Source organism: Paroedura picta, chromosome 5 (genome assembly GCF_049243985.1).
Source record: "Paroedura picta isolate Pp20150507F chromosome 5, Ppicta_v3.0, whole genome shotgun sequence".
NCBI classification, from domain to species: domain Eukaryota; kingdom Metazoa; phylum Chordata; class Lepidosauria; order Squamata; family Gekkonidae; genus Paroedura; species Paroedura picta.
The window spans coordinates 47737627-47759844 of NC_135373.1; the positions used below are offsets into that span (position 1 = coordinate 47737627).

The 22218-nt window shown below is 44.2% G+C and overlaps 1 protein-coding gene across 5 annotated transcripts in view; it reads right to left on the reverse strand.

Annotated features, from left to right (window-relative positions):
- Nucleotides 1-22218, reverse strand: part of WASF2 (WASP family member 2) — a 90440-nt gene that overhangs the window by 25516 nt on the left and 42706 nt on the right. For 2 of the 5 annotated variants that reach the window (XM_077337758.1, XM_077337756.1), the window contains exon 2: nt 4159-4312. In XM_077337758.1, the coding sequence (XP_077193873.1) occupies nt 4159-4288 (130 nt within the window). In that variant the 5' untranslated portion in view covers nt 4289-4312. Of the gene's footprint in view, nt 1-4158; nt 4313-5468; nt 5491-13097; nt 13628-19059; nt 19164-22218 lie in introns of those variants that run through there. The other 3 variants (XM_077337757.1, XM_077337759.1, XM_077337760.1) reach the window with 3 other exon arrangements.

The window sequence follows — 22218 nt, forward strand, 5'->3', positions numbered from 1 at the left end:
ATCAATGGCTACCAGCCATGGTGACAGAGGAGGAGCTAAATGTCTGAATCCCCGAGCCAGGAGGCAACATCAGAGGAAGACTGCAGATTTCATACCTTGTCACTGACTCTCCAGAGAAACTGGTTGGGGTTTGTGTATAAACTGGGAGGCTAACCAGAGTCTTTTACTTACATCTGCTTAGTTAACCACAGTTCATTTCATGTGCTTTATTGTGGTATTTGAATGTAGCCACTACCTTGCAGCAGAAGTGACTAAGTGCTAATGTGAAGCAATTGAGACATAAAGTAGCTGGATGAAGACCTCACTGGAGGCCTTCTTGTAGGAAATTCAGGACCTTCTTTAATTATCAGTGTAAGTAGTCTACATTTTTTCACCTGCACCATCGCACAAATGCCTTCCAGGAGCAGTTGTATATGGGAGTCATGGAAGGTTTCCTGGAAGCCAAAACTGTTTCAGCCATAACAGCACTACAGTCACTGCCTAGAAGAAAAGATTATTCAGTTTCCATCAGGTCATTCTCATAAATTCTGGGTTGAGATGCCATATTGGCCTTTGATAAAGCTGGTCCAGTCAAGTTGGTAGGGCCAGATGTGGACTGCCTGCCATTTGTAGAATTGTTGTGAACTGTGGTCTCCAGGCCCAATAGATCAATACCAGAATGACCTGTGTGCGCTGTTGTTGTATCTTTCAAAGAGGTTTTGACAACACCAGAAGCAGAGGGAAAGCGTAGAGAAGACCACAGTTTCACTGGCAGGTTACTACACCCATTTGTTCCACCTTGTGATTTTGGAATCTTGAGCTTGGTTGTTGTCATGTGTACCAAAAAGATCCACTAAGGCAGTGGCCCACAACCTTTTCCCGGTTGCGGACCGCTAGGAGGGGTTGGGGGAGAGGGCAGCATGGGGCGCCAAGTATATACATATACATGCTTCGGCGACCAATTTGCTCGCAACCTGGCGAGCTTCCCACTGTGGGGGGGGGGCGGGGAGAGGGAGGTACGCCCCCCACGGCCCGATGAACCTTGCCCCCCCCTCCCAAAATGGCCTATGATGGGCCTGGAGGGAGTGGGGATGGGGGGAGGGCCAGGTGGGCATTTATACAGCTATGTTTCCCAGCCAGAAGATGACGACTTCTGTGGGTGTCAATAACACCCTTGAGATGTTCCAGTCAGTGCCCTCTTTTCTAGATTCACTATGAAAACAAACTATGGTTCTGGTGTGCTGTATTGACAGATCATGGGAGGACACTCTGATAAGAATGTCATTTAGAGAGGTATAGAGATGGATTCCCTGCTGTCTAAGAATCACCTCAGTATTTCCCAGTAATTTGGTGAATACCTTCAGGGCTCTTGAGAGCCTGAAGGGCAGGGCTCTGTACTGGAAATATCTATCCTCAAAACAAAACCGATGATAAGACTGAACAATGGGCATGTGGAGTTGCAACTTCGTCAGATCTAGGGTTGTCAGAAATTCTTCCTCTTGCAGTGCCTCTGAAATCAAAAGAAGTGTCTCCACGCGGAAGCATTTGAGATGGATGAAGGTGTTTATGGACATCTAGTATTGCTTGCCAGTCTCCACTGCGCTTGGGGACTGTGAAAAATATGGAATATATGCCATGCCCATGTTCTGACTGAGGCACTAGTTTGACTGCCTTAATCTGTAATAAATCGTCTATGGAGTCCTGGCCCTCTTTTCAGGATTTCTGATCGCTGGAGAAGGGAAAAATCGATTTGGTGGGGTGCTGTGAAATTCTATCTTGTACTCCAAGGTGACTACTTCTATAGCCCATTTATCCACTTGATACCTGGCCCAAGTGTTTTTGTAAAGGGCTAAGCATCCTCCCCCCAGCACAATCAAGGAGCCACACTCCATTAAGTTTACCTTCTGTCTTGTCCTGTCTGCCTTTTCCCTGTCCAAACTGTCTGTAGGAGAATCCTCCCCTGATCTCAGAATTCCCTTTTTCTGCCTTCTCTGAATCAGGGCAGGGTACTTCGGGTACAAAAAGGAAGACCCTGAAAGGACTAATGTTCCCCACACTTTCTAACCTATTGAGGATCACCTGTTTCTTATTTTGGGTTTCAATTAATACTCTGTTGAGTGCTTCCCGAACAGTTTGTCACCCTGGGACGAGTAGGAACTTACAGCAGTTTTGGAACAGTTATCAGCTAATCATGCTCTGAGCCACAGTATTCTTCTCGCAGCTGCTGCCAAGGCGAGTCACCTTGCTGTGAAAATAATTGTGTCTATGGTGGCATCCACTGAAAACCAAGTTCCTTTCAGCATTCTCATTACCCCTTCAACTAGCTTGCAATTATTGGGGGGCAATAATTGATTAATTTTCCAGGCTCATATTTTGAGGGCTCTGAGAACTATGGAAGAAGCTGTGCTTGCCCAGATGGTCATGGTGAGAGTCTCATGTGCCTTCCCAAGGGCTTGGGTCAGTCCTTCTGTACATACTATCTCTAACTGAACCTTCACCAGCCTTGAAGAGAAGACCAGGATTCTGAAGGGCTGTAATGGGAGCACTGACAACTGAGGTTTGAAGGAAATCCTCGTTATAGTCAGTCAATTCATACAGTTTTTATGCCTGCACTTCAGCAGTGCTCTTTTCCTCATGCAGCTTCTTTTCACACCACTTGGGTTCAAGCCTGCTTCTTTGGCTTTGCCACAGTCAATATAGCCTTCCTAGAGGGAATGCCCACTGGGTCTGATGCCTCTCCCAATGGGTGATCAATAGGGACTTCTAAATGCCTTTCAGAGAGGAAACCATCCTTCTGTTGACATGGGTCAAAATAATGACCACACTCTCCAGCAATTCAAAATGTCGGATGGAGAAATGGCAAATGTTGAATAACATTTGTCAATGAATTTAGTTCCCCTTGCACTAAGTAGTTGACTATCAGCTCCAAAGTAGGCGGAGAAAGGATTAAAGTAGTATGAGGGGGTAGAGAAAGGAAGAAAGGCACAAAAGATAAAGAATTGAAAGAATAGTGCAGAACTTTCTGGACAACTGCCCTCTCTCTCTAAGGCAAGAAGGAAAACTGGAATGAGGGCAATTCCTGCCAGGAAGCAGGAAGTGGAAGAAAAAAAGATTGTCTCCTGCCTCCCTAGAAACAGGCAAGAATCCCTCAGAGGGAGAACAATGTAAGCTTCTTTAGGTTCCCACTGGAGAGAAAGGCAAGGTGTAAATAAAGTAAGTAAATAAATAAATAATTTGCACCACAAAAAGCAAGTAAGGTGACATGATCTAAATATGTATCCAGGATATATGAAAGCTCCATTTAGTAGCAAGCTAATATGTTTCTATTTTAAGACCAAAACAGATCTGGAAATATATATAAATTTGAAAACAAGAGGCCCAGCCTCAGAGTACCCTGCATGGTCCTTGGGAAAATCACTCATCAGATTCCCACCTCTTTAGATTGCTGCAAATAATAAGTGAGCCAACACTTGCGATGCATTCTATAAATAAGAAGTGACATAGTTATTGCAAGTCCTAAGCAGTAATGCTCTTAAAAGAGTAAACAAATGCCCATGTTGTTCCTTTGTTTCCTCTTAATTAAGCCTGTATCTGTGTTTTAAACCTACCCTTTCATAAAGCTGCTGGCCAGCAGAACATAATGCCAAATCCAGCAGTTTCTATTTGACATTTGCAGAACACTGACATATTAACAACCAGGAGCGATTTGTATCCTGTTAGAGGCCCGAGGAGTAACAAAGCAGCGTCGAAAGTTTAAATAAGTAAAAGGCAGCACATAAAGCCTGACTAACTTTTGCCAGACAAATACTATCATGCTGGGTACTGACAAATCACTGCACCCACCGCCTTTGGTGGTGGGTGCAGGAGATTCTTAGCCCAAAGCTTCTGTGTGTCTGCCATTTTAGAAACCTGCTTTGCGCTCATTCCATCTGTGCGTTTCCTGCAGGCACTGCATGTCATCGTTACACAGACAGGCCCTCCCATTCCCTAGCTTGAGTGATGCAGGGGGTGGAATGGGAAACAGAATGGCAGAAAGTGGGGCTCAAAACAGGTTTTGTTGGGAAGGTATTTTACCACTACCCCAGAAGACAGATGGGAGACAAAGAGGCATGGGAAGATGGCTAAATCGAGAGGCCAGCAGCTCTGCAGGACAGTGTGCAGACTTGCCATGATACTCACTCAAGCTGCCCAGCTGTCGAATGACATTTGCCAGGGTGATGTTGGTCACGCACTCCAGTTCATTCCGAACATTAGGCAGTGTCTGGCGGCACAGGTGCCTTGGCTCGATGTTTCGCGTTACTAATGGCATGGTGGACCAGCTTCAGGCGGTGTTCTGAAAGATAAAAACACATCCCGGAAGAGGGGAAAGGATTACTCAGCCACAAAACCTGGTGACATCATAGGCACCACACTCCTTTCTTTGCTTGGAATAGGCTTCAGGCTTTATTGAACTAATAATTTCTATCCCCTTCTTTACTGCCTCTCTCCTACACTTAGCAGAGCTGGCCTTTCAAAACAAAGATGCAGACGTTTTCAGGCAACACCACCAGGACCAGCAACCGTGGGACATGACTCACTCCTGCCTCACACAAAAACATGGCTGTTGTTCTACCCTGTCCACTTCTACACATCCAGCTGAACTCCCTCTCAAACACTTCTTAATGTTTCATTTTACATGTGTGTGTGTGTGTGGGGGGGGGGGAGACTGGTTTAAACAGAGCAACAGATTTTATAACTAAAGATGCCACTGCATTTCTCAATCCCATTATTTTGCACAACCCCCCCCCATACACATAAATATCCACTTTTATTTTGCTCCTTCATGTGCAAACAGAATCTCTGAATCTTTATTTGCATTAACTTTTTGCCTGTTAAATCAGCACAATTTTAAAGATTTTTCATCAAATGTAATTTAAAAAATCCACAATTGACCGAAGAATACTACCAACCAAAAATGGGTGAACTGAGAATGCTCAAAGTGGCAAGCTATGAAAACAAAATGAGCAACTGCATATTCATCCATACCAGCTAAAAATATTTCTGTCATGCCAAACAAGCCGGGCTTTCAGGAAAAAACAGGAAGCTATTTTAGCTGACCAGGAAGTTTGCTTAACAACTGCCTTGCAGCTAAAGAACAGCATGCCCCCCCTACACACTTCCCTTGCGATATAAGGTCTTTATTGTCTAAAAGATATAGAGGTCCATCTGCATCAGAAGTTAAAGAAAGATTACCCCTTCTAGTATTAAAATAAGGTTCTGAAAGTATTTGTTAGTGAACCATGTTTATTTGTAAGAAGTAGACAGGAGATGACAGCAGCTGATGAAACAACAACTTTGTTTCATCTTCACTGGTTGCCAATTTTCTAAGCATAATTCAAATTGGTAGTCTTAACTTTTAAAGTCCTAAATGGTCTGGATCCGCCCTATCTCAGGGACAGCGTTCTCCCACAGAGATCATCATTTCTGAAGTATCAGCAGGAAGGAGCTACCTTCTTTATCCCGCTCCATCAGGGCCTTAAATCTGTGCTGTTCCCTCTCCAGTTATATCATTTAGTTATATTGGCCTGCTGCTTCAAGTTCGGCAACTTGCATATTAATTTCTCTTTTAGATGGAAGATCTCAAAGCTTTTAAAGAGAAACAAAACCAGGTATTTAGGACACATGCAAACAGTGACATCAACATGCAACATACCTCCTTGGCCGGAACCTTAGAAGGAAAAAAACAAACCTCCCATCCCAACCCAGGTCAGATGGTGAACAGCTCTGCTGGAGGAGACAGCTGTCTCACAACAAAGACTCTGATCTGCTATGGATGGAATGGTAAAAAAATTACACGGAAAGCTGACAGCTTTGGAGAACAGGGCTTTTCTGTCACCAACAGCAACAAACCAAGACACTTTTTTTTTAAAGTCAGCTGTTTGTGCTTGACTTTGAACCACCCTTTTGCAGTCTCTATGGCAGCTGGCAGCTTATCTCTGAGGTCCAGGAGTCATTCCTGGATGCTTTTCTATCAGGGTGTTAAGGGATTGAAGCTGATATTAGCTTTTGCTAATTACCTCCCAAGCCAAAAAATCTGAATTTCCAAATTTGACCTGCATCTGCAGAGGAGTTCAAGATCTGGAGGGCATCGTAGCCAAGGTTTTTAGATGTATCATGAGGTTACTAAACAAACTACCCTCAAGATATTAACAACCTAAACCAAGAAGATGTAGGAGATCTTGACAAGAATACATTCTGCTCTTGCTCTGCTTGGATACTGCCAAGGTCAACCAGTTTGCCGCATCCATAATCACAAGAAGGATGAGGACAGATTCTTAGTCACGGCATATTTTCCAGACGGGGAATTTGTTATTGCGTGTCTGCGGACTAAGTGGTCAGTCATTTACCCCTCACATTAACTTTGTCTGGGTTTGAACCTCACTTTCTCAGGTTGATGGACAAGGGCTATTTCAGAGGTGTGGCTTTTCCTGCACAAAGATTACATCTGTGCAGGCAAAATGTCACCCACAGTTTTTCCTTTGTAAAGGGCAGAACTTCATGATTTCTCAATTACAGAGTTTGCCCTGAAAACTTAACCCCTGTATTGAGCTCTCCCATTCTCTAAAATGTGATATTACCAAATCACTGGATGCATTTCCCTATACCTACTCCTACATCACACATTAGGGGAGGGGAGGGGAGGAAAAATGTAGGACAAGATGCCAATGTGATCTGGGATAAGTAAACTTCTGTATTACAAGGGTGCTGGGGAGAGGTTGACAGCTTCATGACACGATACACAAGTCCTTCCCAAATGGTTAAAACCAACAATTATCTTGCATTACAGCAAAATGGTGTGCAACATATCTTGCATCTGGAGGGCTGGCGATTAAGGGAGAATCAAAATGTCTCAAGTTTCCTCAATGCTCAACCCTAATTCTGTGCATACACCCATGGATTCTCTAATGGACCTAATAAAACATTAGGGGCAATAGGAAGTCAGCAAAGAAGAAACAGTAAAGAAAGGAAAATACACAAGTCTTGATGAATCCCTGGACAACAACCAAAAGAAAATCACATGGAAGACGCAGGATCCCAACAGTGGCTCCGGACAGGTGCTCCCCTGCTATGACAATGACTACTGGCCAGCAATGTGTGTTACTGACATGTTGCTATGAAGACCTCAGGCCACTACAGACTAGGATACCACAGCATCCCACACCTGAGCGTGCTGTGGCTCATGCCACCACAATGGGCTGCCCACAGGTACTGCGTTTTCTTGACAGTGGCCCAATAGTCTTCACCCATGAAAGGCGAAGGTTGCTGGGGGCCAGGAGTCGCTCATTACTCAAGGAGAGGTGTCCTAAGACTTGAGGCTCAAAGAGACAAAGAGAGAAATAAAAGGAAATGGGAAAACCACCCAAACTTCAGGACAAGTCCCTGGAGACGTTCTTGGCCATGCAGTCACCACAATCACATTGAGGGGGGTCAGTGACAACCGTCAGAACCTGGGCTCTAGTAGTGCACTGCTGCCACATCAAATTACTGAAGTCCAGGGACAGAGAAGAAGAGGGATGGATAGCAGGCCCTGAGATCAGTGTGGGCAAAAGGGGGTGGATATGAAAGAATTGTGTGGCCTGGGTGGGGGAACCAGCCATAAGAAGGAAGACAAGTTGAGTGAGACAAAAAATAAATAGATAAAAGAGGGGTAGAACAACCCTAAATGCAAAAGGTAATAAGAAAGACTGAAACTAAGCACACATGCTTTGGTACATGCTGCTGTACAAGATACAGTATATAAATTAATGATACATTCAAAGGTGCTAAACTATAATTTAAAAACCACATTCTTATGGCTCTGCATAGAAGTACTATGCCTAATATAAAGACAAATGTCCAAATATACAAGTGCAGGGCTAGGGTTAAAAGGTACAAATTATGTCCATATATAAGAACCAAATGAGTTCAGACCAACACGGCTACCCATTTGAATCCTTCTGCAATAGTAAAGTTCAAACTGAGCATTCCATAAATTAAACAATATATTAAAAATTGATCTAAAACTCATCATATATTATACAGCATGGATCTTACATTAAGACACTCACCCGTGGAATAAGTGATACTAAATATTCTGAAGATGCAACATGGGCAACTCTTCAAAATGTGCAATATTTCATATGCCCATGGATCTGTTTAGGCCCAATCTGCAATGTTCCAAGTTCCAATGGAATGTTCACATACAATACATTTTAGCAAGTTGGCCTTGTCCTTACACTACACTCTCTTCACCAACAGAGTAGCTGGAAGAGGATAGCCAGTGTTGCATAGGAAGAATAGTTGTTTTTTATATAACTCTGGGGAGAAGCAGATCAGTTTGGAGAGAGGGGGGCATTTGAAATCAGGTGTAGAGAGCTGAGCACTAAAATCTCCCTGAGTCACTTCCCACTAACAGAACAAGTTCCCCAAGAAAGGTAAGGTGCAGGAAGGTAGGCGGACATACACAGATCACCCTCCAAGGAGAAGTAGGACAATGGGGGTGTAAATACAGAGCTGGGAGTAAAGGGAAGTCACCCAGGAACTCTGGAACAAATAAGCCAAGGCAGGGTGACAAACACATAGCACTCACCAAGAAGAAGCAGGTTGGGGGGAATGGAAAATTGGGAGTAAAGGTAAGTTACCCCAGTAACTCGGGAACAAGTACCCCAAAGCAGGGTAGGGGAGGTAGGCTAACAAACACAGATCATCTCCCAAGGAAAAGCAGATAAGTAGGGGAGTTCCAAATGGAGAAGTGTCAGTAAAGTTAAATCAGCTGGCAGTAAAGACAACACAGGTCATCCTAAAACAAAAAGCAGCAGTAGGCTTGTGGGAGAGATAAAAATGGCAGAAAGCTAAGTAGAAGTCACCCCCCCCCCCCAAAGCAGCCTGGGGAAAATAGTGTAATCCCTCATCTTACTACAACCCAAAGCAGGGAGTGTATGTGTGTGCGTTCCACCCTTTGCAGCAAATCAAAAACCAAATTGCAACACAGAAGAACTCATGACAAAGCAATGTCCCCCAGCTGAGTAAGCTAGCTAAGCAATCTCTCCCCCCCCCCACACACACACACCCAGCAGCAAAGGTCTTCTGTGAGTGCACCTTCGCTATCCAAAACTACAATGCCAACAAAGGGAATGCTCTCTTGTCCTCTGCATATATACATCTGAGTCCCATTGCAACAAATGGAAACTCCACTATTGGCAGACAGTGGTGCCTGCGTCCCTATTTGTTTCCAAGGCTGGAAAACATCCCCTCCCCCAACACACAAACACTCACTCACTCCCACCCATTGCCTTGTATTTTCACCCCAAGAGTTCCCGGGTGGGTTTCATTTTCCAAGCCACCCCGAACCACACCAAAAAGCTCAGATTTGTTCTGAGATCATGTGTGCACCAAACATCTCCCCCAATGTGGTCAGGATCTGGCCTAAGTTGTGGCTCATCATGTGGTTCGTGTCCATCCCTAAACATATTAACACCGCCCGCGGCGCCACGGACTAAATAAAACAGTAAGGGCTTTAGAGGCGGGATGTGTCCGGGATGAGGAAGGGTCCGGATTGGACCCTTCCTCCGGACAGACAATCGGAGGGACCAATTGGCAGGCGCCAAGCACCTGCCAATTGGTCCCTCCGATTTCCAGCCCCGAGCAACTGCGAGCCGCGCACAGCGTAGCTCGCAGTTGCTCCTTTGCCGGTGGCCTGGCACGTCGGGAGGCGCAAAGCGCCTCCCGGAGCGTCAGGCCGCCGCCTGCCACTGCCACCAACACATCGCCCCCCGGCGCAGCCAGCCAGAAGCCGCCGCCACAGGAAGCTTGGGGACCGCCGCCGCCAGCTGCGCCCTGTCCCACGGAACAACAGCCACCCAGCTCCTGCGATGCCACCCGCGGCGAATCCCAGCTGCCGCCAACACACCAGGTAGGCACCAGGCCCACAGGATGACCCCACCCTTGCCAAGCAGGGCCACACAGCCCCGCCGCCCTCATGGTGCGCCCTGCTAGCGCCCGCTGCATTTTGACTGCAGCGGGCTTATTTACTAGTCTCGATATAATTTCTGGTTAAAAAACAAGAACTATGGGGCATTAACCACCAAGACTTGGAGGGCACAGCTGAGCAAGAAAGGAGGGGAAGACTGATCAAGAACAAGGAATGAGTGGTGGGAAAGCTCTGCACATTAGTCATTATAAGAAGAAGGGGAAGAAGGATGTAGCAAGGGAATGGCATATCCTGAATAGCTTCATGGTTTAAATCAGCTTTAGTTAGGGATCAGAAAAGAGGGGCTATACATTCCAATCTAAACACTACTTGATTATTTTGGAACATGACAATATGTGTGAGGCTGCCCCGTGTGTAATCTGATAGAAGGTACTATGCAATGCTTTTGTCAACCTATTTTATAGCAGTGTTTGGTTTTCTCCACAAAATCACTTTAAGAAATCGTATCCCACAACCTCATGGAAGTTCTCCAAAGACTGAAGTGGCTGCCAAAGTTGTTGCTGTTTCCCAATATGGTAACACCTATGACTAAGTGTGCAGATTTGAGGTCATCTTCCATCACACCCCTATTTATTTAATATTTTTTGTATATTGTGAGGAATGACATAAAAGTGTGGACAAAGTTTCTCATTATACCAGTTTTTAAAATAAAGAGCCCTCCTTTTGGTAGATGTCTGCTCTGTGCACAGATATCACAATTTTAAAAGAAGTCTAAAGGCACAATCTGGCAGACAACACATTATCAGCTCTGTGAAGTGCAAAGATACTCTTGCAGAGTTAGCAATTTCTGTGCCAGTACTGTCATGCACTAACATAGCAAACTGAAGCCTACATAGTCTACTGTCAACTCAGATGCTCTGGCATTCCTAACAACTAGTCTAGGGGAGACATTACAATATCCAAATCTGCACTGCACACAAAATATAACATATATATATTCCACAACACCACAGGGAATATTTACTGCAACTATTCAGTCATAGCACTAAGAGCCAACTTGCCAGCTACACATGGTAGACAAAATCTTAACTAGCACATGAGACTAGATCTACAAGGATATCATCTTGACCAGACAGTAGAAACTGTCCTTCTAGTAGTGAACAGCTTCTAAAACTGGAAGCTCTCACACTTCCCAGACACCCCAAACCACATAAATTGCTGTAAAGAGGGGCAACTGAATATGGGGAAAAAACTGAAATTAAATGGAAAAAAATATTGGCCATATATTTTTAAAGGAGGCTTTCTCAATCAGGGTTTCATGATGGCCCAAGAAGTATTTCGCTGATTGGGTGAGAGTATATGATCTCCCCAATATGATCTCCACAAATAACCAATGATGGGCCTGGAGGGGGTGGGAGGGACCCCAGCCATACAAATAATTGCTGGCCAGGGGAGGGGCAACAGAGTGGCATAGGCCTGTTCCAGCCCTGTTTTGGGAGTTGGGGTGGGCTGGAGGTGACAGAGTGGCATGGGCCTGCCCCAGCCCTGCTTCTCATGTTGGGGTGTGCATGTGGGTAACAGACTGGCATAGGTCTACCCTGGTTCTGTTTCTGCAGGCTTCCTATGCACACTCCCTTTGGCAGTCAGTCCACAGTGCAGGTATGGTTCTGTTCACAAATCATCTGACAAATCATTCTGTGTTGTCACTTATGGTGGCATGAAACTTCTGGGAGTTCGGCAGGAAGGTGTGGCCTGCTGACTTCATGTCTGGGGTATCTCAAAGCCTGAAGAAAGTTTCAGAGGGTTCTCAACAGTAAAAAGGTTGAGAAAGACTGTTTTAAAGTATTGACTTTTATCCAAACAATATTTTTGATAAAGCATAATGAAATAAAACTGTAATGGAATATTTCACCAATATGGTCACCATGATGCCACTACCATAGCTGCCCTACGTGATCCACAGTCTCGACATATAACATGGAGGAAGTGTGCCATGATTCCCACAATAGCAGCTTCTCTACCCTGTAGCAAGAAAACATACTCCAAACCATACAATGACATAATGCTGTATCTTAAGCATCTGAAAGCAGATGTGGTGAAGCTGTGAGTCATGCATGGACTACTACTGGCTATTTAACTCCTAAAGCTACAGCCTTGTTGTTAGGCTTTTTTTTTGCATCCCTTGCATGTAGGTGATAGGAAGTTTCCTACAATGAAAGCTCCACTTGGGCTATATAGAAAAAGTAGCAATTCTCAAACTCACAACAGTAACCTAGTTGTTACTGTTACAGGAATATTAGAGAAAAGTCATCAGAGCCTTCCCCTCCAAGCATAATACAAACAGGAAAACTTACCCCAATAGTAAGTAAATACAAGCATGAACTGAGATACCTTCCTTTTGGAATGAAGATAGCTCCCTGAATACTGAAAGGTCAATACAATTCTTTTAAGAGAGCTCTCACCTATGACCTGTCCTCTTGGTACCAGTCAGTTCAGGTTTTTACTTGAAAAGTGATCTGAACACATAGAGGAAGGAAGCCAAGGCATGCCCCACCCTCCTGTAACATGCAAGATAAAGTGCAGATGAGACATGGTAATCCTGTTTCCACACTGCTATTTAAAAGGGGATGGAAAGTAAGTGGTATGCACAGAAGTTAGCAATTCCAGTACTGTGAGAAACTAATCTTTTTACACTTGTTAGGAAAACAACCCTTATATCTAAAAAAAAACCTTTATAAACCCTTTAAATCTAAAAAAAAAACCCTTTAGAAAAAAAACTTTTCTAAAAAAAACCCTTTACATTGGGGAAAAAAACCCTTTATATCTAAAGTTATATTTTGATATCTCCTCAATGGGGACCCAAAGTAGTTTGTTACCACCCATGAAGTAGGTGCGTATGTGGCCCAAGTTCACTCAGCAAGTGTCCACACCAAAGTGGGGCCCATTCCTCACAGATTCATTGTAGCAGGAGTGTGGCAAATTGTAATCGCTACTAAAATGCAGTTATGCACAACGTCGTACACAATCTGCCACACTCCTGAAACAGTCCCGCTAGAAGCGCTTAGTTGTAGCGCTTTCAGGGAAATCCCCAAAAGTAGATTCACCCTCTGGAAAGTGCTACACTCTTGCAACCAATCTGCAACACTAGCGAAAAAATTCAGTGCGTTACCATTGTTGCGGTTTCAGCAAAGTCCCTCCCCTTGGCTCTCTCCTCTGATCTTCCGGCAAAGCGATCGCCATTTTTTTTCTCGGAGCGAGCGGAGAGCAACGAACCGGCGAGCCTTCATTCACCCAGCGAGGCTTCCCCGGCTGCAGTCCTTCCACAGAGCTGTTTTAAGTCACCAAGCACCACACAGCCCCGTTTGCTGGTTCCCTTTATTTTTGGCTGAAAATCGTGCCCGTGTACAGGGGTGGGGGGGGGATTTTTTTTTCACTCGGGGGAGCGTGGCAACGATGAAACGGCAGCTCACATGCCACCTGCCAGCTAGATGGGTCTCTCCGTTGCAACGAATCAATGCAGATTTGTTGCAACGTGTGTGTGTGTGTGTTTTTAAAAACCTGCCTTAAAGGGAAAGGGGCTTTTCAGGAGCATGATAACGGCTGCCCATTGGCTGCTCGTTTGATTGACGGCCAGGGGCAGGACAAAGCTCGGCAAATATCGCTTCCTTCCTAGCAATTTTTGCCGAGACCGGAAACCTGTGGGAAATGACTGAAACGCAACTGGATTCCACTACAAAGGCAGGTATGCATAACGACGAATTCCGCTACTTTAAATTGCGTTTTTTCTTTCCGTGATCAATTTGCCACATAGATCCTGGTGCGGAATGGGCCTGGGTATCTGCATCTTCCAGATGCCTGGCGCGCTGACGCGCCTCTCGCCGCGTTAGGCCGCCGCCCGAGGGAGCCCGAGGGAGCCCCCGGCAGTCACGCGAAGCGCGGCTGCCGGGGGTTCCCTGCGCGGCTGCCGGGGGTTCCCTGCGAAGCGCCTCTCGCCGCGTCAGCGCGCCGCCAACTAAACGAGCTCGCCGACGACGACCACCCCGCCGCCGACCAGCCCACCGCCATCGCCGACCAGCCCGCCGCCGCCGCCCAAGGTAGGACCTAGCGCCCGCTGCATTCCCCTGCAGCGGGCTTGATTACTAGTCCTGGAATAATGCACAGTTTTTTTAAAAAAATTAAGGTTCTTCATTGTTGTGGTTCTGGGGAATGGTCTTACATTGTGGCCAATAACATTTTCTCTATTAGTTCTGGTCCCCTCCATCACCAGCCACCCATCTTTTCTATCCATTCACCACTACAATCTTGCAATATATTTTAACTGAGGAAAAGAACTCCAGATACCAACTGAAACTTACACTCAACCTCATCTTTTATTCTTTTATTGTATTAAGTTGATTTAGCTAGTTTGAGAACTGCTCATAAAATGTTTCTGGAACATGAAGCCACCAGCTATAACTATAAGAATGGACAGCTGTCAGCCTTTAAGACTTCAAGCAACCATAGGAAAGTTGTCTTTGTCCCCCCTACATTTGTTATCAAGGCTAAATAATGTTGCTTCTACTACAGTTATAAACAGAGGGCATTCCCAAATCTAACTCCAAACAGCCAAAACAATATCATTCTCATATTAGAACTGTATACAACCAAGAACAAATAAGGGGGGGAGGAAATGATAACGGAATACAGATTTCATCACCCCATTTTAGATCTTTGGTCCACATATGAGCTGTCTGAAAAGTTCATAAGTGAATTGTGCAAAATAAGTTAGCTTTTGACCATTAATTTGGTTGCCACACAAATCACAGCCAATGAGATTCTGACTTCACTGGGTCAAACAGTCACTTCACCTGTTATTTTTGGATGCCATTGCAGAAAAGAATGTATATTCAAACAGAATGGCAGAATGAGCAGTTTTACTCAAATATAGCTGTTTTAGAAACATACATCTTGGATCAATAGGACAGTCTTTTGCAAAATTTTCATATTTTAGTGCATGCTGCTGAAAATGACAGTGACACTTCCAAAACACTGCAAAGATACAAGCAAGGAATGTAAACTGGATAGGTATGAATTGTACACATACCATCAAGACAATCAAACGGGATGAGATAGGGTGCTCTCTGACTATTTAAGCCTCTTTGCCTCTAGCCATCTTCAATCCACAGGATTACTGTGCCTAGGACAGAAATGTAAACTTTCCAGGGGAGATTCCCCCTCTTATTCAGAAACCCAAAGAAGATGGGCAAAAACTCAAATATATGCTGTACTTAGAATTTAATTTACTGTTTAAGGAAATGAACACACATACAAACTTACTGCTCTAAATGTCACAAATATACAGATGCAGAGATGCTTTATTGAAATATTAAAGCTGCATTCAAAGATCAAAAGGGAAGTTACTGCATCCTAAGATACTGACACATATCTTGGTTTATGCCAGCTGGAAAATAGCAGGAAAAATATGAGAATAGAAAACAAAAACAATTAACATCATCATAAATAAAGGATGTTCTTATCATCTGGACATAGAGACTGCCTCCTCTCCATACATATAATCTGCAGTGCCTGTTTATCAGAAGCAACACACATTAGTTACAGCACAGCAACCCTCCTTCTTTCTAGTGCTCCAGGAGAAGGACCTAGTATGTCCCCATCCTAACAGTATTAAGGACTATCAGAAAATATTTACTTAAACTTTAGACCACTACTGCTTTATAATCACTACTACACACAGTACGTGTTGTAGCAATGGTAAATAAGATTAGCTGCATAAAATCCCCAGCATAGGTTTTCAAGCCAAACACATGCTATACTACTGAGGCATGATTTTGCACACAGATCTCCAACAGGTCCATTTCCTTGACTCAGCGGAACATGAAAGCCTTGTTTTTAGTGACCATCAGATCAGCCAGGAGGGCATCCGATTTAGGGGCCCTATCAGTCAACAGGGGTCTATGTATTTTCCAGAGACAAGGTAGTATTAACAACCAATCCCCTCTTTGGACTCAAGGTCAATTTCATCTGTTGCAGGAGCTTAGTTTTCCTTTGTTCTTTCTCATACAGCATCGGCCGAGGACAAGCTCTGGCATAAGCTGGATGTACAAAAAATGCTAAAACCCTACATAGAAAGAACCAGGGAACTGAGGAAGACTGAGAGCCTTCGTTCCTGCATTGTTGAAGCTTGTTGATCCCAGGGGAAGGCAGATGGACTCAGGAACAGCTTTCAAGACCCAAGAGAGTGGTCCCTCCATCAGGACCTGTTTCTTCAGATAACAATACAAAGGTGAGGCGGTTCTTTTTCTGTGTTCCCCGCCCACAAGCATAGCAGACACACTAACGGTCTCATGGCTACAGAAGTACTGTAAACCTTCCCGCCAATTCTGATCTTTCTAAAATGGATAAACTCAAACAGGAAAGATATGAGTTGATTTGTGTAGCTCAATATGGGCCAAGATATCATGGTTCTCCAGTGTGATGTACGTCAACTCAGCCCTCATCACAGTTAACAGAGATTTCAAACATGTTTACATAAGTTCTGATAGCTCATCCAAATCCCTCTTGATGAACAGCAAGCTTTGCTAGGATAAGGTTTTTCAGAGCAGATAACTACAATGCTATCCATCCAATGGCCCTCAACATTCAGACTATATGACTGAATCTGTAAGGTGGCATAGGAGGAAGTACCTTCCAGACTCATTTTTGAACCTACGACAAATCTTCCCACAGTATGTTCTGTCCCAAGGTCTACAGATAAACACTCAGTGTGGACAAGTAGACCCTCGGTTCCGCCATGAACAAACAGCCGTCCCATGAACAAATAGCTGACCTCAGACAAAGAATATCTGAACTGGGGGCACTGTCTATCTCGAAGGGTGCATGTCCTATGCCCAGATCCCACCTTCATGCCCAAGGTCAATTAAGTCATTTATAGACCACAAGATATATGCTTCCTTTTTTCTGCCTGAACCCAGCTCACCCACAAGGGGGGGGGAGGCACTTTGCAGTGTTCTGCACATATATATTAGGCCCATGGTCCCCAATCTTTTTATAACTGGGGACCGGTCAACGATTGACAATTTTACTGAGGCCCAGGGAGGGGAGGTAGTCTTTTTCCAAGGGACGTCGCTGCCGCCACCTGAGCTCCTACTCTGCTTGCTTTCCCACTGGTGCCCCTGACTTCCTGCCGCCGACTGGGGGATCCTGCCAGCAGCAGCTGCACAGTGCCACGTCAAGGGGGAGCCCCAGCCATGGTGGCCGCTGGAGAGCACCAAAGGTGAGCCGGCGGCAGAGGACACTGGGTTGTAACATCATTATGCTGCAATCTTACTGGTCAATGACTGTATCAGTAAAATGTAGTGGCTTGTAACATCCTAGGCATAACAAAATGTCCCCTTTGTCAAAAAAGGAAAAGGAAATTGGGCTTACTGGGAAAGAACTTCTGTTTGAGAATGAGGAGGACATCCTGAACACACTCAAGGTATAATAGATAAGAAAGCAGTCTTAATGAAACTGACTGCAAACTATTGCATTATATTCTAAACTTGTAGGATTCAGCTGGTATAATGTTTAGCATCATGTTTTGTTTTGCCAACTAATGAAGCAGTAGGGATGTCAGACTTATGAGCTGTTAGGAAAGTACAGATACACCCAGCACACTCCTAAAGATGCTGTAGAAACCTCCAAAGTGGGGTGGGAAGAGCAGCCCATTTCCTCCCTGATAAAATGATAGGAAGCAGAACAATCCAGGCATAACAGGAAGTCCTCTATGTTCTCAATTGGGTTTGTTTCTGGGTTAGGTCTTTCCAAATGCTGACCAACTTCTTTTAAATACTATAGAAAATGGTAACATTTGAAGGTGTCAAGAAGATCTGAGAGTTGTACAAATTGGCAATGTATAACTTGCAACTCAATGTACTATTTTATATATTTACTAGGGATAAACCCATTTATAAATATGGGCAGAGGTAGGCTGTGTGCGTGAGTGTGTGTGTGGGAGGCTGTTAAAAGGGAGGGGAGCGGTGGCAGGGCGGGAAGGGGTCTGGGGATGAAGGGGGTAGTTGGTGTAGTGCAGGCTCGTAGTGTGGTCCGGGAGGAGGAAAGGAGCATGGACACCGCGTGTTCAACGCGGTGTCCCGGCTCCTTTCCTCAGGGCAATGGGAAGGCAGGAGGACTGACCGTGGCCGAAGGCAGTGTGTCCTTCGGCGCGGCGAGCCCTCTGGCGGGCGAGGCGAGGGCCAAGTGGCAACTGCTGCTTGGCCCTTGAAGGGGCGAATCGGGAGCCGCTGTGCAGCTCCTGATTCGCCCCTCCGAGTTTTTATCACGGACAAAGCCCACCCTAACTCCTCCCCAGTAGCCCTTAGGGCTTTATTTTATCCACTCCGCAGGAGCGGTTAAAGATTACAAGTATTAGCAAGCTCTTTCAAAGAACAGATAGTGTAATATTTTAAAACCATTAATTTTATTATATTTTAAATAATCACAATTTCCCCCGTCTGCATTTTTTTCTTTAGAAACCAAACCCAGGGTGGAGGGCTCAGTCTGCTTCCAACTTTCCCAAACCTTCCCATCTCTATGCTAGGGTGGAAAAGCCCCTCATCTTTAATGTCATCCTCCTACTCTAAGAACAACTGTGGTAGTGTAGCAGCTGCAAAGAGATTAACCAATTAGATGAGCAGAGAAGAAAGAGTTTGCAGACTGGAAGTCTATTTCTTCTGAGACCTGCCCAAGGATATTTCATCAGCTAATATGATAAGTATATCTTAGTGGATCGCAACTTTTGTCAATCTTTTTGGAGTCTGGATTGTCCCAAATAGCTAAACTCACTCAAAGCTGTTTCAATTTGCTCCCATTTGCCAATCACATCCGTTTCTTAACCTGAGCATCCTCCTTTCTTAAAACTTTGCATGAGATAGGCCACAAACAGCATGAGTTAATTTTTTACACAAACAGAAATTATTGACTCTTAAGAGGCTTTTCCTTTCAGGTCACATTACATCAAGCTATGACTGGTTATATGGTGGCATCTTCTACAGCAAGTACCAAAAATATTTGTCTGACTAGCAAGTCCTCAGAAGCAGATTTAAAATTCACCACTTTCCCAACGGCGATTCTAAATCTATTATATAAAGTACCTTTTCCACAAATCGTTCAGTAGCCCTTTTGGTCTCAGCTGATGCTTTGTTAATTATAGCCCAGCACCGAGCATCCCTCTTCTGCTTGTTGCACTTGGGGAATACTGAAAAGATAAGTCTTTTCTTAATTATTAAATGTAAATAGCTCATTAAATATAATCCAATTACTTTAATTGTAGGAAAAGGAAGTCATTACAATATGTACATGCATTCTTGCCTGAATAGATTTAATATCTTAAATTAATCATTGTCACATTCATATTAAAAGACAACCTCTGACATTACTGAATTTGTGGCAGGCAATTTCTTTTTCTTAAATGTTTTATAGATAGCTATTGGAATTTCATTCCAAAAAAATCCCAAAATCTGCAGATAAAATGATTTAAGCATTTGAACTAAGTAATCTATAAATGGCACTGAGATGATGAGAGGGTCTGGGCTATTGTTGTTGTTGTTGTTATGTGAGAAGTCGTGTCCGACCCATCGCGACCCCATGGACAATGATCCTCCAGGCCTTCCTGTCCTCTACTATTCCCCGGAGTCCATTTAAGTTTGCACCTACTGCTTCAGTGACTCCATCCAGCCACCTCATTCTCTGTCGTCCCCTTCTTCTTTTGCCCTCAATTGCTCCCAGCATTAGGCTCTTCTCCAGGAGTCCTTCCTTCTCATGAGGTGGCCAAAGTATTTGAGTTTCATCTTCAGGATCTGGCCTTCTAAGGAGCAGTCAGGGCTGATCTCCTCTAGGACTGAATGGTTTGTTCGCCTTGCAGTCCAAGGGACTCGCAAGAGTCTTCTCCAGCACCAGAGTTCAAAAGCCTCAATTCTTTGACGCTCAGCCTTCCTTATGGTCCAACTTTCGCAGCCATACATTGCAACTGGGAAGACCATAGCCTTGACTAAATGCACTTTTGTTGGCAGGGTGATGTCTCTGCTTTTTAGGATGCTGTCTAGATTTGCCATAGCTTTCCTCCCCAGGAGCAAGTGTCTTTTAATTTCTTTGCTGCAGTCCCCATCTGCAGTGATCTTGGAGCCCAGGAAAATAAAATCTGTCACTATCTCCATTTCTTCCCCATCTATTTGCCAGGAATTGAGAGGGCCGGATGCCATGATCTTTGTTTTCATTGTCTGGGCTATAAACAATGAAAATCATCCACACAGCCTAAGTCAAAATCAGCTTTTACTCACTCATGCATATTAAAAGAATAGACTAGACTGAGGGACCATTATAAATTTCACAAAATAGCCAAATTAAAAAGTCTTGGGGTAAAATATCAGAGTCATTACTCAGAGGCAGGCAATGGCAAGCCATCTCTGAACATCTCCTGCCTTGAAAATCCCATGAGGTCTCCCTAAGTCAGCTGTGGCTTGAGAGCAACAACAATGCTCCCATACAAATGCAGCTGTCCATGGCATGGCAAGCTCTCATGAGCAGGTCTACAGGCTGAATTTCTTTCCAGCCTCCTTGTTATAGGTGGCAAAAAGGTATGGATCGTAACAGCAGGAAAAGTACCCCTGCCACTTCGATTACTTGCCTCAGACTCATCATGAACTAACTCCCTCCTCCTACAGATATCTTAGTATATCTCAAAGTATCAATCTTTGAACCACATCTCAATACCTACGTCCACACAGAATAGATGCCTTGAGCAAATTAGGGTGGGTTATTTGCCCAACATATTCCCAACTCCGAAGCTCAGGGCCAAGCTATATATGTGTCCATTTTTTCAAGTCTAAAATATGTGTAGGGTGATGAGCAAGGAATGAACAAGTAAGGAACACCAAATTCTGCCTCCTCCCTTACCTTGATGCATTCTGTTACAACAACCAGTCTGGTGTAGTGTTAAGTATGTTTGAATCCCCATTCTACCACAAATTGATTGGATGCACTCCTTCCCAGTGTAATTTATTTCACAGGGTTGCTGTGAGAATAAAAGGGAGGAGGTAACAATATAAACTGCTTTGGGGGAAAAGGAAGGTTACAAAATAGATAAATAATAAAGAAGTTGAAGACTAGGGTGGCAAGGAGAGAACGGGTAGGCAAGAACCTTGCCAACTAGTCTATGCAAGTCAGTTGGCCGATTTGTATTCTGCACCCAATGCAACACACGATACAGGATTTGGATTCTGGAAATTCTCCATATACAGGTTCTTCCACTTGCACCAGAATATTACATTCCTATTTCTATCTAGAGCTCAAGTTGATGTACACTGTGTACCCATCCACATTTTATCCTCGTGAGGTAGTTTAGTCTATAAGTGCATGAATAGCCCAAGGTCACCTAGCAAGCTTCATGGAAGAGGAAGGATTTGAATCAGGACTTCCTAGACACAACTATACCACACTGGTTTTTATGATTTTGGAGGAAACCATCAATGCACAGCTTATGAACTTCCTTTGGCCATTTCCCAGGAGAGGCTAAATTCAATGGATCTTTGCTCTAACTTCACTGGGCCATTATGTTACCATTAAACGTCTACCAATATATGCATATTTTTTGTGTGCGACTGGCAACACAAAACAGAAAATCCATTTTTAGATTTTGCTCTGGCTACAACTCAAGGGTACAACTCAATTTGTGCCACTTTTATGTTTTTAAACAATGTTACTCATCATCTTCTCTCAAACTGACCTCTATTTCTTGCACTCTCAACCACCATTATGACCAGCATCAGATGCTGGTTATTCATGTGTGCCATCTGGAATCTGTTGCTGAAAAGCTGCTTGAAAGGCAAACATTAATTATTTCCCCATGCAAATAATTTCAGCTACCAAGTGAACAAAAGGGAAAAATAATACAAAGACAATATAACTAGCCTACTGAGGTACTGTACCAGTACACAGCCAAGCTATAGCACGCCCCACTTTGGATGCAGACACAAAATTGTTTCAATTCCAAAAGTAAAATTGGAGTTTCCAGTTCTACTGTCAGTAAGTCAAGTCTAACTGATAATGAGTACAATCAACAGTGCAGAGGTCCTGAACCTTTGGAATTCTGACAGTGTGGTGGACACAGTTGAAAAAATGGCTGCCACAGGAGGCAGGGTCAGCCACCAAATGGCTGGTGTAGCAGCTTACCTTCAGTCACATAGTCCTTTTGCTGTGGTGGTAGCTGCTGCCAAAGCAACATTAAAAAAAATATCTGCACAGGAAATCAAATC